Raw genomic sequence first — 19,304 nt, 5'->3', positions numbered from 1 at the left:
TTTCAGAGCGTCACTATCTTTTAAATATCGTCATAGCACCCCGTGAGACAGACAGGTGCAATGACCCCCATTTTAACAGATGAGGAACAGAGGCACTGTGGGTATGTTTACGCTGCATTTAAATACCTATTGCTGGCCTGAGTCAGCTGGCTCAGGTGGGGCTTTAAAAATGGCTGTGTGGACATTTGGGCTTGGGCTGAAGCCTGGGTTCTGGGACCCGACACAGGTCTACACAGCCATTTTTAGCCCCGCAAACCCAAGTCAGCTGACCTGGGCCAGCCATGGCTATGCCATGGGCTTTTTATTCAAGTGTAAATGTACCCAGAGAGACTAAGTAACTCACCCAAGGTCACAGAGGAAGTCTGTGGCAGAACAGGAAATTGACCCTCCGTCTCCCAACTCCTACGCTAGTGTCCTAGCCACTGGATATTCCTTCCTCTCCAAAAGAAGGAAACGGGTAACAAAACAGATCAAAGTACACATCTTAATCATACAGCACCTACAACGTCTGCTTCCACCATTAGGACACTGGCCAGCTACTAGTGAGTGATCTAACTGCAGCCTATACACTTGGGAGAAGACTAAATTTCCATTCATGTCAGAAAAGTGGTCATGCCAAAGAGGGTGTGGAGGAATCTCAGGATGTTTGCACTCAGTATCCTTCATATTTTAACGCAGAGCCAATATTATGGCAAGAACACAGCAGAATTAAAAAAAACCTGAGCATAATTCCCACAACAATGACCATAATGTACTCTTTCACTCAAGAACACAAAAGCACTTAATGAACCAATAAGTCCCATGCATAGGTGTTACACCTATTTTACATGTGGCTAACCTGAAGCAGATAACTTAAGTGACTTGCCCAGGTTACGCAATGAACAAACAACAAAACCACCGATTTCAGTAAAACATTTTACTACAACAGCATGGTGCATATGGTACAGGAACAGCAGTTAAATGGACATATTAGAAACAGAAGCACAAGTAATAAAAAACATGTTTTATGGCTGCTAACCCTTGTAAAAAGATTGTGAAAAGGATGGAATCAGCAAGTCAGTTAATGGAGTGTTGCCGGGGAGGGGGGGCAGGGGGGGGAGGGTGTTTGTTTTTTTGTTTTTTTAAACTAAGGGAGGTGAAATCTGCTGTGTTATTGAGATACCAACAGATTCCATGAGATGAGCTTCCTAAGACAGAAGTTATTACAATTCAAAAGTAAGTCTTATAAGAGTCATCCAAAAATATTTCATATTAGTTTGTTTTAGAGGTAAACATAACCATCAACTCCCAGGCACATTGTAACAACCAGCCAACCGACAAAAGCCACGTCTTTCAAAATAACAAAGCTGAAGAACAGAGACCACATTCCCTGTTGAAATCTAAAGCTCAAAGGCCTGTATGAGGTCATACTTGATGACTTAAAGTTTAGGCTTTGGAAGAAGACCATGAGAATAATCAGGCTCCAAAAGCAAGAGCCTGCCATAATTAATTCCCTACCGCTTACAACAGCGTAATCCAAATTGTATAGAGGCTATGGGTCAAGAGTAGTTATACTTAAGGCTATGTGAACTGTGGAATTGTCCAAGAAAAGGGTCCATTTTTATCCTTTTGATTATCTTTTGCATCAATCTGTCCATACCATACAGATAACAAAAATAATTCAATTGAATAAATTTAGGATAATGTACTAAAAATGATAGGCCTTGTTTGGTGTTTGTTTTCTCTTCCAGATAACTGGTGTTTATTAGACACAGAGCCACACACCCACACTATTAGCTTATGAAATTCAATACATCAGTGTAACTTATATAACTTATCTTTAAGGAACAACATTTTTCAAAATTTTATTTTCTCTTTCTAAACCCAAAGATGACCTCCAAAGAGAGTCTACAGTCTGCCAAGAAAACATGGTCTAAATAATGCCAATTAAGGTATCCAAGGTCAGTGACTGGAAGTTTGCCATCTCTCATTTCATCACATAGCAGAACATGCCTTAAAGAGCACACCATATTTTTTCAATATATTTAATATAGTTTTGCCTCAGTGGGAAATACATTTGAATTAACTCTCAACTTATACATTAACACTTAATTGTTATCAATTATAGCAGGTCATGGGAAGGGTCACTCACTGACAAAGTAGATCTTTCTGAATTGTTTTACTACATAGTATGTTATTTCTTATATCCAGCTAGTACCGGTGAAGTGTTCATGGGCCTGATCGATTTTTTTCTGCTCTTCTTTCCCCTCCTCCTACCATGCTCAGAAAACTGGTGATGTCCAATTTAAATGAGTGACAGAGAAACATGGCTAGTATAGATTTTCCTGTTATAATTAGGAAGAGTACCACCGGAGAATCATTTACCTCCCATGGGGTGAACTTGAGACATGATCAGGAAGTCTGGGAGAGGGAACAGTGACAGGTGAAGACTTGGCTAACGGCAAACTGTCTGACGTAGATTCTGGTCTGATGAACAGTTTGCATGTCATTCAAGGTAACAAAATCAAAATCAACACAAAAAAGATGTTTAATCTACATTTAAGTGGCATAATAAAGATATGTTAAAACGTGAACAAAAATATCAATAGCTTGAATGGGAATCAGGGTTAAAGTGAAAGTCAGAGCTGAGATGAGGCACAATTTTTGTGTGACTTTTCTTGACTTTGGTGAAGACAGAAACGTGTACTGATGCTTGTAAAATCAGCAGATGGCCCATTATTATATTTACAGAGATGAGACATACACATTTAATACCACTCTGCATAGCCTGATGGGGGGAAAAAAAAAAACTTACAGTAAATACTAAAAATGAGAGTCTCAGAAGTTCTAATTTGGGCTTCATATAAGCGTTTTATACCCTTTCATTGTGATTTCTTCGTTCTAGAAAACTAGAAGAAGTCGTTTGCTTTATGCCACCACTCTGCCATTTACTTTGGGTGCTACAGGAATTGAGCAGCGTGGGGTTGTACCTTGAAGTATAATTTTTAACATTTTCTCCATATTATGCCTCCTGCCCAGACATGACTGAAGTAACTGCAAATGTGACATTTAATGCAACACAGGTCTTTTGTCTGAAGAGAAATGCACATGACATTTCTAACTGCAATGTCATTTTGTGACAAACAGTCAAGTAGGAGTTACAAGGTGAGCATGTTAACATACAACACATTTGTCTTCCACAAACTTTGAGCAAGTAAAGCTACCTATGTGAGAATGTACTCTATTTTTAGTATCATGCAGATTTAAATATCTTAACAAGTTTCCAGTCTTAAGTGATATCAGTGTATTTCACTGACTTAGCACTGACAGAGAAGCAGACCTCATAGCTGGTAATGGTGTTGACGGAGGTTCTGGTGCAGGCGTCATCTCAATGGTCTGAGTAGCTACTGAATGTTTATTTAGATCTAAAGAGGAATTCTGGGCTTCTATTCCATTTGGTAGATCTACAGACACGCTTTACAGATAATGATAAAAAAAAAATCACATGGATGGTGTTGGAATACATATATGAAAATTTAGAATTGACCAAAAGTGGGATCACTATTTCACTATGGATAGAGAGATTTGCTAATCTAAAAATCCAGAAAATCTCTACACAAACCTGCTCAATATTAGTAACAAATCTAACAGTGACCAACTCAAAATATTTCATGGATTTGGGAGTAGCATGATAATAAAGATCTGTTTTAAGTTTAAATTTCAAGCAAATTGACCAAAAAACCATTAGTACAAGGAGTGATTGATGATCTGAATATATTACATTTATAAAAACAACAGCAAAAAACATTCACCAGGGTTCACTCAGTATTTCATTTGTGTCCAAAATTATGTTCCTCAGCATCAAGACATCCAGAATAGACTTGAAAATGGGAAAATTACTTTATTACTAAATGACAAGTTGTAACCCAACAAAATCATTGAATGCTTCCATGGAAATATTTAAGTGTTATTTGTGTATTCTACTTTAGGTAGACCTTTCCATGATCACTGTTACTCTCTCCAATAGAAAATGCATTTTTATCTACCTAGCTACATACAGGGATGGATGAAAATCAAAATATTTGGAAGTTGGCTTTCGAGAAAGTTTTAAAAGCTTGGACATTTATCTGAAGTTTATTCACAGCTCTTGAAATTCTTCACCCTTCTTTGATTACATCCCCTTTGCCCAGGCTTGTTAAGTTTGGCCTACCTCCACAATAGTTGCAGTCAGTTCTTATATTAAAGAAAAAAAATCAGGACACTAAGTATTTTCCCATATCACAGGAACAAAATGCATTCTGAGGCCTGATTTGAATCAAGCAGTGAGCTAAATCCAGATCATCATAGGGACCTCCGACTGGAAACTCATCTGTCTTTTTGAAGGTTAAATGTACACTTGGAATCAAAGTGGGCATTAAGGTACATTATTCACATTTTAAAATAAAAGCAGTCTAATGTTTCTCCCAACAGTTTTTACTGATTTCAATTTTTTTTAAATTAAGAAATGATGAAAGTATGACGTCGTAAGTGTGACCGGAGGGAAGAGACATTTGGGCATGGAACATGTATCATGCCAGTCAAGTCTGTGAGCAAAATATCTTCAGATACATTTGATGAGAGAATGACCTCAGAGGTCAGGGCCATTGGTTTGTCGGAGAAGGTGTTGTTACTTTAAAGACTAGAAAGCCAGAGAGTTACTTGCTGCATGGAGGCAGCTCCATACCCATACAGCATGGGGATGCTGACCCATTCTCACCCGACCCCTCAGGTGACTTGAAGAGAAGCAGACTATTTATGTCCACACCTGTACAGTGGCGGCCCCTTTTCCACCTGGACAAGGCTGAACACTCCACCTGTTGAAATTGGGGTGGGAGTGGCTGGTGAGGAATTTTCCCCCTCACCTCCAGATTGGCCAATGTGAAGTAGCTTTTTTCACCTTTCCCAAGGCAAACTGGAGGCTTGCAGGGGGTGGGGGTGGGGAAGAGAAGAAATAAAGGGGGTTAGACTATGGTGTTGCAACTCATTATATAAGCGTGGGGCGGATTCCCAGTGAAGGTACTGCATAGGGAACAGATATGGTGATCACGTAAAATGGATTGGGAAAGGATTTAATGAGGTATTCTTTATAGGAGTGGAAACAGGGGTGGTTAGGGGCTCCTATGACTGTTACGGCAGGGAGTCAAGTCCCCCCCTCCCCCCGCCCTTAAGCTTAATCTGAGATGGGATGTGTGTGGCGAGGCCCCAGCAGCAGGGTGGCTGCCAGCAAACCTCTGGGTATATGTAAAGGACTATGGAACTACTGGTTTCAGAGCAGCAGCCGTGTTAGTCTGTATCCATAAAAAGAAAATAATGCTCTAATAAATTTGTTAGTCTCTAAGGTGCCACAAGTACTCCTTTTCTTTTTATACAACTACCTGCGCTATACAGTTTTACCGACTAGGCATTCCCAGACATTTAGTAATAAAGTTGCGGCCTATCTAGTGTCTCCTTTCCTTTTTCTGGTATAGCCGCACAATGAGGATAAAGAGAAGAGTAAATACACTGAAAACATTGCTACAGAGCATTTAAATGAGTAGACTGTGGACTTTTGCTACTCAAGATCAATGGAGATCAAACTGATCACAGGGACAGTACACAGGCTGACTAACCTGTTCACCCACTGAGAAATTAAGGTGCTTACTTTAAATTAAGATGAGCTCTCCTGGCTCCCTTGTTCCTATTGTTGACTAACTATGGAAACGCTTTTGAACAGAGGATAGTGGGAGAATGTGGAAAATAGGAGTGAGAGACTTTGCTGGCTAGTGAAGGTGGAACAGACTAAATGGAGGCAGGAAGGAAAACAACAGATGGTTTTAAGAAAAACATTAGAAGTCTTTTAAAGAGATTGATAGGTAGTTTGCATAGTTGTAATTCTAATTTAGAAAGTCTGAAAAAGTTAGGAGATGAAATACACCATTCAACCCTTTAAATTTTCTAAGCTAACAAAGGTAAAAATCAGTACTTTTAATTTTTTGTTCCTGTATTTCCCTTTTTTTTTCAAAAAAAATTGAGAATAGAAATTAAAACTATTAATATAAGAACAGCCACCAGAGGGCCATACCATATGGTTCTAATTTTGAAAAAAATATGCAGGATTTTTGCTGATCTAGAAATTTGTTTCACAGCCCTGAATACATTTTTGCTAAAGTAACTTGCTTTAATGAAGTGTCATCCAAATATTTATACAGTGGCATGCCATAACATATTTCCAGGTGGCCAGTGATTTGTAAATCTAGTTTTCTGGGAAATTTTTATGCTTTGGGGAACTCTTCTTGAATCTGAATATACTTATCACTGGACACACCACAAGGATATTTTTAAGACTCGTGGGCTTTGTATATTTATTTTCACTCATGCTAAACAAATCTATGTTTTAGATGATTGCAAAATCATTTTTTCCATTTCTTATTGAAACAACTCCTTCTATTAAGAGCTAAATGCTAGCAAGATAGATAAAATGGCAAATAAAATATCAACAGGAAAATATTCTCATTTTATATGAATGTTTCAAAAAAATACATACTTTGAAGATATTGTTTGACTTTACTCCTAAAGAATGCATTACAAAAGGGGCCATAAGAAGTCATCTTATCACACTTATTTTTTACTGTGTTGCGTACAATCTGTAATAACATTCCCGCCCTACCATACATAAAAAATGATTTCAACCGGCAAAACAACTTTAATACAATGCTTAAAATTCATATTTCTGAACATACATGTTCTAGTTCAAATCAATAATCATAGTGTGCTGTATGTGCATTGAATAATGTGCATAGTTTTAGTAAAAATGTGACACACAAACAGGTATTTGAAACAGAAGAGAAATTATAATTTGATAGAACTGCCAAGGCAGTTCATTTCCAATTGACAGATTTTTGTCGTCAGTGAAACTGTGATAGTGAATTATTTTCCCTGAAAGTCATTATGTGGTTTTAATGTAAAACAAAGCAAACCATGAGTGGACATAACTGTTTTAATTCTACCATGTGCTGGATGCGAATTCTTCTGCAGTTTTATTGGTAATTTGATTCCTTATATTGTGCACTCTTATGTTTCCACACAAGTGACTGTTAGCATTCAGACAATTTAGCAGTTACCTGGGGTCTCCATTTTCTGTTTGACTCTCCCTAAAGATAAGATGACAAACACAGTGAGCTACAGCCTTGCTGAGCTGCAGGAATGTTTATTATGGTAAAGTAATGCTTTTGAAGAGGAAAAGCAAACTTCAGAATATTAGAATGTTTTTAGGATTTAATCTCTCTGCAATAATTTGTTCAAAGGAAGGGCTCTATTTCTAGAACCCCCAGTTCTCTACTTTTAGAAAACCCTAGTTGATATACTCAAAATTTAAACAAAGTGCTATATAACTTATAAGTATGGTACTTCATTTTCCTCCAAGATTAACCTTTTAGGTTTGGACTTTCTGTACTTCAATAGGTGTTAAAAGCTTACAATTAGTTTGTTTAAACGAATGTGTTCTAGGCTTGCATCACATACTTCTATTTGGGACAGCAAAAAAGATCAGTCACTTCATAGCTTGATACAGGATCCCTTACAAATCCAAAAGATGTAATAGACAATTTTTAAAAGGAGATTTGGGAAAAATCCCATTGTACAAATATTGATGGCTCTTGCACAGCTCGATCTGGTTTTATTGTCTCGTCTCTTATTTCAGTTAGATTATAATACTAGAGATACAGCACTTCTGTATGAGAGGTCTATGTACAGAGTCAAAAGGCCTCAAAGAAAAACCAGAAAAAAACAAGTTAAAAGCAGCTTTTATTAAAATACTCTTCAAACTTCAAAAAGTTTAAGTTAACGAGTGTCTCTACTATAATACATTATATTACAGGATAATAAGCGTTACCATCATAGGGTACCGAAGCTTCTATAAAACACAAAAAACCCTAAGAGTTTCACCATACAATAAATAATCATCACTGTCTACGACTTCATCTTATTCTCATTTGATGTTGCATGCTGAAGCTCTTACATGGGCACAGCAACATTTCACTCCTTTTTTGTATAATTTTTCCCATGGTGTGGATGGGACACCTGTTTAACAGGCTCAGTACCTGGACTGCACTAAGATTTGCAATAGCAGCAAAACTCCTTTTGGCGGGGAAGCCATTTGACTTCTCCCTCTACCATTTAAAAACATTTACAACCCACTCTAAAATATTTCTGCTGAACTTCTATTGAATTTAAAGAAAATTATCCTAGAAAGTACAAGAGTTTCAGTGTTTACAGGCTTCTTTTTTCAAGCAACACTGAATATTGCTCTTTTTCTCATCTTTCTAACAACCTACAAGAACTCAAACTCAGCAACACAAATGAATCCTCCTTGTCAAGAAAGAACCTCAATAGCCACCTCCTCTACCCACTTGAAGACTCAGTCACCTGAGTCACTTTGTGTTGATTTGTGTATGTTTGTTAACTACTGATCAGCACAAAAACACACTCATCTCATTCTTCACATATCAGTAGGAAATGGTTAGAAAAGTATAGAAAAAGCTAGAGTTTCTCTCATAAGAAAGCTAATAAAATACTTTTTTTTTTTTTTGCGCAAAGCATTTGGAAAAGAGAAAAGGAAGAAAAGGTTTGTGTTCTGTTTTTGCAACTTGGGTAATTCACTGGACATTAAGGACACGTGCTGAGACGTCATGGTGCCAGTCACGTAATTTTGTATATTTTGGGCTAAAGATCTGGATGGGAATCTTTTCCCTGTGGAAAGAAGTGATAGAAGAAACGTAAGAAAGGAAAGAAATCTGCCTTACAATTCAATTCACAGGAACTGAAAACATGCCATCTCCATGCACTATTTACAGGCCTACATATTTTCTCATCTGTCTTTTAAGGCCTCATCCAATGCCAAATGAAGTCAATACAAAGACCCCCCGCTGAATCAGGTATTGGACTGGGCCTTTAGCACCACTTTGAACAGCACAATTTTGAATAGCATAATTCTTCAAGAGCAACAGAATAGCAGCTATCTGTTCAAATCTTAGAAAAAGTTAATCTGATCTCCTATTACAAGCCAAAAATGCATGGCTAAATTCAAGACAAAACATTACATTCATCTGTTTACAAGCTACCACCAGACAGAGAACCAACTGTTACATTCACTGAAAAGTTCCAACTCCTGTATAAACCTTATTTTCACAGTCTTGTATTAAGCTCCTAAATAAAAGCCAATCACAGCACACAAAATATTGATTTAACATGCTGATTCATTTATAACACACAATTTTAACACAGAACAACATGTAAAAGTTGCTAGAACGTTACACCAATGCACCAAACTGCAATATTACATCAGTTCAAAACAAGCCATGCAAAATATTGAATACTCAAAATACAAACAAATCAACTTACTTAGTTTTCTTTGTAGTCTCAGTTTCTGGTTCTTTCACTGCAATGAAATAAGAATTTTTATATTTCTAAATGGTTACTTTGAAACAATTGAAATAAGGTTGATCTTCCTCAAAAACAGGGCCAATAAAATCTTTGCATCATACTATCATGCATTTTGTACATGCCAAAGAAAAACAATTTTATAATTTTTCTAAAAAGGTAGTATTTTTTCATTTACCTCAACCTGTAAAACCACAGAGCCAGATTTGTAAAGGTATTCAGATGTCTAAAGCTGCAGACAGGTGCCTAACGGGATTTCCAAAAGTGCCTTACTCCCATGAGATTTCAATGAAAGGTAAGCACCTACACACTTCCAGAAACCCCTGTCGGTACCTGTCATCATCTTTACGCATCTAAATATCTTTACAAATCTGGCCCTTCGTAACATAAATCCAAACATACAGAAATTACAGGGAAAGAATAACGTTCACTAATCACGTTAGAATGACTTAACTTACAATGGCCCTATTATTCCATGTTATGTTATGATTTTAAGATTTGGTATCTTTTGCTCTTTTAAGGCAGAAGCAAATGCTGTACTGTTCTGCTGGAAGCTCCTGTTTTCAACAGTAAAACAAACCAGTGTGATTTTGAGTGGAAATTTCTCCATTTGGTGGTGGTGGAGGAAGGGCAGGAGGGACATTTTTCTGGCAAGCTGATTTAGGGGGAATATGGTAGTTGTTTTAAAGGGACCCTGTCAGCTTGGAATTTAGTCGGATCAAAAAAAGTTGAAGGCATTACACCTGCCCATAATCCCCTCTCTCTTTTGCTGTGTGGAGGGTTCACACGAAAAACAGGGGAACTGACGACTGATTTGATGATCCAGGGGAAGAAATGTTACAAATTGGATTAGAGAACTTTATTAGTTATTGGTCCAACACCGTAGAGCAAGTTCAACCAGGACAGCGTGCAAGTCCATTACCACTACTTAACCTTATCTAATGCTGCAACACCAAACGATTACTCACTGTGTTCAGTGCCGGTGATTTGGGCAAGGATCCGAAAAGAACGTGACTGGGTAGTTCCTGTCCTTGGGTGCCAGTCTTCAGTATCTTCAATCAATCTTTTTTTGCTGGCATCTCTATGAGTGGGTGTGTGGTAAAACTCTGTATAGGTATCCACAATGTGCTTCCTTGGTGGACTATTTCAACAAAGAATAATTGTAAGGGGGGAAAATGTGAAATTTCATCAGGAAATCTTAAATTTTGTCATTGTCACAATGGCATTGAAGACTTCATCATGCACTATCAAGGTTTGTAAGAACAGCTTCTGCATTTGGGTGCTGATCTGCTTTTGTAAACGCTACTGCATACAAAGTGACATGAGCTCAGAGATATAAACGCAGATTCAAGTGCAAAACAAATCCATGAATTTAAGTAATTTAAGTCAGATTTACTAGGAAACATTTAAAATATTTTCTACAGTCACTATCGTAAGATATCAAACAGCACAACTCAGCATTAATACCATGTTATATACATTTTTAAATATTTACCGTTTAGGTGGGTTTTTCCTTATAATTGAAGGAATCAGACAACAGAAGAAACAGTGTTCCAGTGTGAACAGCAAGGAGAGAGGAAAAGAAAAATAAGTAAAAAAAAGTAAGAAAACTGAAGTGACAGATATGGGTATGTCAAGCGATGAAGTGCAATGAAGCCAACTACTAGTGACGTTTCAGAGGAGCAGCCGTGTTAGTCTGTTTCCACAAAAAGAAAAGGAGTACTTGTGGCACCTTAGAGACTAACCAATTTATTTGAGCATAAGTTTTCGTGAGCTACAGCTTATGCTCAAATAAATTGGTTAGTCTCTAATGCGCCACAAGTCCTCCTTTTCTTTTTGCTAGTGACATTGATGTCCTGCTACAAAAAATTGGTTCTGTGCAATGTCCATGATTTCTTGGATTCCATATAGATCGACAGGTAAGAAAAAAGTAGTCAAAATGTGGCCTTTTTTTGGGCAATCTCTGAAAAGCAGTATATGTAATGCCGGTGAAGTGTAATGGGTTAAACAGCCCTGGAGAATGAATTCCTCGCTTTGTTCACAGAGATAGAGCACGCTGCCTGGTAGGTGTACCTCAGCTCTGCTCTGGAACATTTAGTGCTGCAGCCACAAGGATGAAAAGATAAGAAATGCCATGCCTCCCAACTGAATTTACCAACCAAGGTGCCAATTGTAGTGGTGGCTGTTGAGCTGTGAATTGCGGTCCCATAGGAAGTATATTAAGGGTTTGTCTACACAGCGGAGCATTGCACTCTTTGGGGATATGATTTATTTTACATACATCAACCAGCAGCCATCTGTTATAGTAATGTCTTGCATTATCAATCAGGGCTGGCTTGGAAGTGGGAATCCGAAAGGTGTAAATGGAGTTTTTCAAAGGCACAAAGGGCAGTTAAGTGCCTGACTCCCATTAGAAGTCAATGGAATTACAGTGACTATCTCTCTTGTACTTTGAAAGTTTCCCCCATAATGTTCCATAGGCTATTACCAATCCCTGAGCTATCAGTCTCCCAGGGATATGGAGTTTTTAAAACTATTCTTTCAGGAACTGTGACAAATACACGGTGATGTTTCACCATTTTGGGAAAGTACCAAAGGGGACTGATACTTTTAAAATGGATGCTTATAGTAACAGTTTATTTTTGTTTTTACATACTGTATAGGAGATGTATAATGTCAAATTAACTCCTTAGATATGGCACGGCAAAACTGCAAAAGTTGAAAAAAACACTTGTGTTTGTATCAATGTTCTTCTTAATTTGTTTTACATTAAAAAAAGCTGCAAAATATTGGATAAGAAGGCTATTTGTTACTAGCTTCTCAAAAAAATAAGAGCCAGGCCTATTAAACAAATTCATTAGTCAGCAGCTAAGTTACAGCAGCAAAGTACAGAATGATGTGAAAGGCATTAATAGAAGACAACATTTAATAAGAAAGAAATTATATTAGTGATGTACTTACACCTCATCAAGGTTACTGAAGGAGAGAGGGGTATGGTAACAAAAGAGACAATGGAATTTCCAGTTGATGGATTACAGGTAAGAAATGCAGACAAATGAAGTGATGTGACAAGAGAAAGTTAATGGAAAGAATTAAAATAGAAAATGAAAGCTTATATATGAAAAGGTGTGAATTTAACTGCAAAATGGAAATAGAGATAAAATACATGCTGATGAAATGCACATTAATAAAGAACACAGGCAGCTAAGTAGCCTTACTTGTTTGTTAAAAGCTAAATCATGAAAAAATGTTCTGCTTGGTTTTCCCCCTCATTTTCTTTGCTACAGATGAGACTCCTTCCCTTTTTCAGAGTTTGAGGATCTTTATGGTAATTACTCAGGGAGGCACAAGAGGGTGCCAGAGCCAAAGAAAAAGACATCTAGACAGGCAATGCAGCAATTAGCTCAGGCTAGCGTTTTGTATTTATTTGAAGGCAGGTGAGTGGGGAGGAAGAAATGTCATTTTTAAAATCAGAATAAAATCATTAGTTAATTTGAACACATGCAATCTAATAGCAACAGATTTTATATATACATTATATTTACTTATATGTATTCTATATATCATGCTGATTTAACAGCCTGATGCCCTTCAACCCCCAAGCCAAACACTTCTCTAAAATGTAATTAACCCCCACTACAGCAGCAAGTTATATGACCAATATCATGAGGTATACAGCAATAGCACGAAAAAAAATCAGTACACACATGAACACCACACAGATATTTGTGACAAAAGAAATGCTGCAATACTTAATATGATGAAAAGCAAAATCACACCATGTTCAGTGTACACCAAAACAAATTACTCCATTAAAATGTGGTTATCTGAAAAGATTAAATTGCTTTACAAAATATTAATTTTGCACACAATCATCATACATGCTGGTTATTTCAACAACATAAACCACCATAATGCAACTCCAGTGCTGTTGATACTAACTTTGTCACTGTTGTTACCTGCAAAGGAAGAGAGTATTTAAAGCATTATCTCAATGATTTCCTTTCCCAATACTTCGGAGAATCTTCCAAGTTCAGGTTCTGGTAAAGCTTTGCATCATCTAGGGTCAAGCTGAAATTTATCAGGAACCTATAAGAGAAAGTTTCAGCCCAACCCACTTGGAACGGAGTAAGAACGTGAAGCAGTCTTTCCTGTTTTAAGCAGCAGGCACATTCTCATGCATGAGCTGGCAAGAAGGTCTTGGTAAAAGCACAATTACATACAGCCACAGGAAGCAAAAAAGCTCTCCCTTTAAGCCATGGCTAAGAAACAGAAAATTGACCTCTCTTCTCCATCCTACAGTGAAGGCAAAGCAAATCAGGAAGCAAACTATTTGGTAAGGCTGCAGTTTTGATATTTAGTAAGGTTTTCACCAGGTTTCCAAATGTCATATTTTGAATCATTACACCACATCAATATTTCCACAAAGGGAAATAGAGAGATGCTAAGTGATTTTATTCAAGGCTGTCTCTGAATGCCTACATAATAAAATCACTCATCAGCATCATCCAGAAGAAGTTAGTATTCTGGAGAAGTTCCAGATCTTGAAACATTTAAGAGTTGTGCGAGTAACTGATTTAATTGGTTCGCTTTGGTTTGAGCTAACATGAAATGTTTGGCTAATCAAAAAGTTGAAAAAAAAAAAAAAAGATTTTTGGTTGAGTAAAATGTTTTGTTTGACCCAAAACTGAATGACTTATTTTGATTTTGAGCTTTCTAAAGAAAAACTTTTTAAAAAAGAAAGGAAATTTCTTAAATGAAAAGGTAACTAGAAATTAAACATTTCTCGGTTTCTTGAAATTTAAAACTGCAACAATTGGGTGAAATAGACATACATTTGCAAAATACTTTGGTCGATGTAAAGATTTTTTGCTGAAAAAATATTTTTGGCCAAAAAATTTGCACAGCTCTGCCAGTTGTGTTGCCAGGTTGGCTCAATGAACTACAGCTGACAAGTTTTAAACTATAGTTTGGAAGGGAGGCAGTGATTTACATACTCTTGAAATGGCTGGGGACGGGGATGGGGAGAGGGCAGAGAAAGCAATCAGTCCCTCATGTGTAGGTCTATCAATTCACCCAACCACACTGGAGTGCCAGAGTTAAAAATCTGAACGCTTCTCATTCCTCTTGCTTGCCTCCTCCCTTTGCCCCAATTTTAATATTCTATATCATGGATTCTGAAACTGGTGGTTGAGACCCTTCAGGCTGTCGTGAGGTTATTACATGGGGGGGTCGTGAGCTGTCAGCCACCACCCCAAACCGTGCTTTGCCTCCACCATTTATAATGGTGTTAAATATATAAACAAGTGTTTTTAATTTGTAACAGGGGGTCGCACTCAGAGGCTGCTATGTGAAAGTTTCAGAATCAATACAAAAGTTTGAGAATCACTGTTCTATATTCTGTTTTTATACACACCCAGAATAATATATTGTTTCAAAAATCTGAATCTACTATACAATGAGAAAATACCCACAAGACTCCACGTAGCCAACTCTGCTTTCAATTAAGAAGAAACTGACTTTTTAGCCATGGGACAACTTGACTCTGATTTAAACACAATGGGCTAGATTCAGCTCTCATTTACACCTGTGTAAAAACCAGAAATTGACCCACCCCCCCTTCACTTCAGTGGAACACCACCTGATTTACGTGGGTTTAAGTGAGAGCAGAACGTTTCTGTAAGTATGTTCTGCTCTTCAGTTACAACAGCAAAAAACTATCACTTGCTGACAGTTATCCCCAAGTTCGCTCGCTACGCGTAGAGCGTGATGTGATACAGGCTTTTGTAAACAGACTGAATTACTCTCGTCTAAATATATTCGTAAAAATGACAGCATAATTTCTCTCAGCGTTTCTTCACCACTACACCTCTTTCACGTGTAAACAAATTCTTCTTATACGAATAAGGGTTTGCTCAACATTTCAAACAAAAATATTTTGAGTAGAGCGAAGTCCAACAAGTGTAGAGCTTTCTACTTGCCCGACAATAGTGTACATCTACAAGATGCACCACACCCTTTTTTATTATAAAAAAAACAGAACTACTGAACATGTGTATCAGAAGGGGTTTCATTTCAGATGGTCCCGTTATTTCAAACTTGCATCCTTCTGTTATTTCAACAATTACCCAACAATTCTGGGTTAAGCAAGGAAGAACTTTACTTGTTAATTAGTATGGTGACTAAGCAAGCTGAAAGTACTGTTACCTAGACAGATGCAGATGTATATGCTTTTGTCATTTTCACTTTAAGGCTTTAAGATTTTTACAGTGGTGCTTAATCAAGTTGTAGTCCAAGTATACTGTACTGTTGCCCTCTATTATAATAGAGAGTATACTTTCACAACCTCACTAAACCTTTTCCAAGTTCCCACACTAGAATTTTCTGCTAAGATTGGCAGGAAGACAGGAATTTCTTCACTAATCAGTTGACATTTTCTTCACATAGTATTCTTTTTTCACTGAATTTATTATTATGCACTTATGCTGCTCAAGGAGCCATCCTATCTTGACTGCTGAAGTGCTAATTCTAGGCCTGCAGCACTACTTCCCTGCGAGAGAGCTGATTTTGAGATCAGTCTGTGTTTTTTTCAGTGCTAGTTACTGTAGCTGAAAGCCCGCTCCCTGTATTATTCTGCCAAAAGTACCCTTCCCGGAAGTATATGGATGGTTCACCAGAGCCTCCTAGTATGGAGTGAGTCTTCAGGACTGCCTGCTTTTTCCCATTTTTAAAGCTGTGTGGAATAATGCCATCATCTGTTTGAAAGAGTCTTAAAATTGCCATGACAACAGTGTGACATAAAATGCATAAGGCCTGCATTACATGAATGAACATGTGGAAGAAATTTGTTCTGAAATATAAAAAGGAATATATATGTAATTAGCTCAATTATTTGTTCTTAAAGTGGAATAATTGAAACCATAGTGCTGTACTTTAGTTCAGATACAGATGACTCTCTCTTTGTATGTTACTACTCAAGTTCAGAACCAAATTCATTATGTACCAGAAGAGATTTGCATTAGGACCACATTTTGTTATTGCTCTTCTGATGACCTCTGAACAAAAGTGGAGTAATACTTATATTAACTAGCTTTAAAAGTCTCTGGTAATGATGCAAAACACTTCTTGAACTTCACAAATTAAGTTAAGGTTGTAAGAAAGCAAACTAAGTAAAATACATGAAAACAATTTTTTCTTCAAAATGTAGCTTTATGTGCTTGATTTAAAGATTTGTGGCGCATCAGCAATGCCCAAAACTATCCCGATAGTGTCTTTAAAATGTTAAATTTCAGCCGACATATTAGTGAGTGTTCGAACTTTCAAAATGTCTAGAGGTTACCTTTTTGACAATTCTGAATTGCGAAAAATATTCAAACACTTGAATTTTAATGCTGGCTTTTTAAATTAGATGGACACACTTCTGCATAACTGAACTTTCCAGGAAAGTTGCATTAGAACCAATGAAAAACTAGATTCAGTTCAAATTTGATCTTATCCCCATACCAACATTCTAATTTCCTGTATGTAGCAAATATAACAAGTTCTAGATTTTGCCTTCTTTCCCAAACTCCGGATGAAATGCTGTAACTTGCACTATGTGGCCATCCATTGCCAAGTTTATTCTTCCTTAGCATCCGATTTCTGGTTTTCCCCAGTTCTAGATGGCCCTTCTTGACAAACTGCCTCGCATTTTTTTGGGTGCCTGCTGCTTTCTTTACCATGCCGGGACTGAAAAATATACTACTGAGCTTGCTATAAAGTTCAAAACGCATCAAATGAATGATTGCAACTGCCTTTTCAACAAATCTCATATGGTTCAACTCTATTACAGAGATTATACTGCAGACACAAGATGCTTTTAGAAGATCCTCTAAATAGCTCACTTTATACCTAAAGCCAGCCCATTCACATTTATCTTTTTCACAGAGATGTTCTGTGAAAAGAACCCAACTCTTCCAAGATGCGTTTTGTCCCCTTAAACACAGCCCAGTAAATTGTCTGGAAGAAAAGTCCCTCATAGCAAACAAAGTGCCCTGAAGCCACCTACCCATTTTGCTGTTTATTGTCAACCTGGCTCTCTCTGAATCCTCTTCTTTGTCCCTCTGCCACATCCTGGGCATTGTCGTTGGAATACGTGTTCAGGGTTGTATTGTATGTGTTAGGCTGCCATGGGACATTAACTGCAGCTTTAGCAGCATTCAGTGCAGGTGAACGCTGGTCAGTACTGGATTTGGCATTAACATGCAGTCCAGATGCAGTGAATGGGGGAGGAGTGACAGTGGCCAATGCTTGAGGGGAAGCACATGACGGAACAGTCGCATGGGCTGGGGTGAAGGCAGATGACGGTGATGGAATGGAAGTGACTTTTGAGGAAGATACAGCTCCAAATGGCCTTGGTGTCTTATTGTAGGCCATGTTCACTGTGGAAGTGACTTTGGGTGCAACAGCAGATGCAATAGGCACAGGTTTAACTACTTCTTTAGGTTCTCCCTATATAAAATAAAAACAAAAACATACAAAGCACACCAACCACATGCAAAATCCTGAATAGACATTTTCATTGGAAACAGAGAAGGGAATTCCCTTTGCTTCAAACCAAGACAGATGATATGTTTTGCAGTAGCAAAACTTCACTTGTACTGCATTGGCAAAATATGGATACATGACACATGCATTTTTGGAGAGGGAAGGATCCTAACATACACAACAAACCTAGAAACCTTAGATATTAGCTACTCTTATCTCATGCAAGATATCCTTGCCTCAATAAGGTTTAAGGATTAAACAAAAGACTCACTCAGATGTAAAGGCCACCAGATTACTCATATATGGTATGAAAGTTTGCTTAATAAATCCCCTTAAGTTTTTTTAAAATTCAAATTCCATCTCAAACCAAATTCCACACACACACAGAATATTACATTTTATATCATATGTAGCAATTTGCTGCTTTGTCAAAGGATATGGGGCAGTGATGAGCTGGAGCCAGTTCGCACCGGTTCACGGGAACCGGTTGTTAAATTTTGAAGCTGGTTTAGAACCAGTTGCTAAGGGGTGGGGAAGCTCAGGGGGGACAGACAGAATGTGGCCTGCGGGACCATCCTATCTGTCCCACCTGAGCTCTCAGCTGGGGAGGCTCCCGTGTGAATTTTTACTGTCCCGGCAGCACTCCAAGCCTTCGGCGGCAGGTCCTTCACTCACACCGGGTCTTTGGCGGCATTTCCGTGGCGGGTCCTTCAGTGCCGCCGAAGACCCGGAGCGAGTGAAGAAACCGGTTCTTGAGCTTCTGGCAGCTCATCACTGGATATGGGGTACATTAAGTGGTATTTCAAGGGGCACAGCAGCAACTGGCAAACAGCTGAAAAGGAACAAGCCATATACTATGAAGGCTATTATTTACTTTCTGGTTTTGGTGATGTATGTTTCAGAGATGAATAGAATTCCTCAAACGCTTTTAGGATCTGAGCGGTGTAGACTGTTCTCATGCATCTGTCCTGTAAAGACTTCCTACCTGCCTGCATTTGGTTAAAATATTGGAAAAAGAATGTGAACCTAATGTTTTGCAAGGGTTCTAAAATTTAGAATATAGTCTTGCCTAAAAGTATTTTCCAACAGTGCGTGAACTCTGAAGGGTTCTCCACTACTGGGAAGAACTCTGATGAACTGTTCTATACACTTTATCAAGCTAGGCTCCTTTCAAGAGCACAGAAAGGTTATAGCTTCTCTTTGGAAGAAAGAACAGTGGTTTCTCCCTTCAGGATGGGTCAATGCTGCCATAAAGGCAATCAATAAGGTAAGAAAAAATAGTTAGAAAATAGGTGTTTGGGGATGAAAAAGCTGGACGGTAATATATATTTATTGCTTTTTAA

The 19,304-nt window shown here is 37.8% G+C and overlaps 1 protein-coding gene across 8 annotated transcripts in view; it reads right to left on the bottom strand.

Moving 5' to 3' along the window:
- Positions 1-19,304, bottom strand: part of PDLIM5 (PDZ and LIM domain 5) — a 183,881-nt gene that overhangs the window by 66,352 nt on the left and 98,225 nt on the right. For 4 of the 8 annotated variants that reach the window (XM_073340718.1, XM_073340717.1, XM_073340721.1 and 1 more), the window contains exons 5-8: positions 17,483-17,925; positions 10,931-10,948; positions 10,404-10,576; positions 9,397-9,433 (exon numbers count right to left, since the gene is read on the bottom strand). The exons of 1 other annotated variant lie outside the window; for it this stretch is intronic. In XM_073340718.1, the coding sequence (XP_073196819.1) occupies positions 9,397-9,433; positions 10,404-10,576; positions 10,931-10,948; positions 17,483-17,925 (671 nt within the window). Of the gene's footprint in view, positions 1-7,163; positions 8,746-9,396; positions 9,434-10,403; positions 10,577-10,930; positions 10,949-17,482; positions 17,926-19,304 lie in introns of those variants that run through there. 3 more of the 8 variants (XM_073340724.1, XM_073340725.1, XM_073340722.1) reach the window with 3 other exon arrangements.

This window comes from Lepidochelys kempii, chromosome 4 (assembly GCF_965140265.1).
Source record: "Lepidochelys kempii isolate rLepKem1 chromosome 4, rLepKem1.hap2, whole genome shotgun sequence".
Classification (NCBI taxonomy): domain Eukaryota; kingdom Metazoa; phylum Chordata; order Testudines; family Cheloniidae; genus Lepidochelys; species Lepidochelys kempii.
The sequence above is the reverse complement of the archived record's forward strand: the minus strand, read 5'-3'. Positions and strand labels throughout refer to the sequence as shown.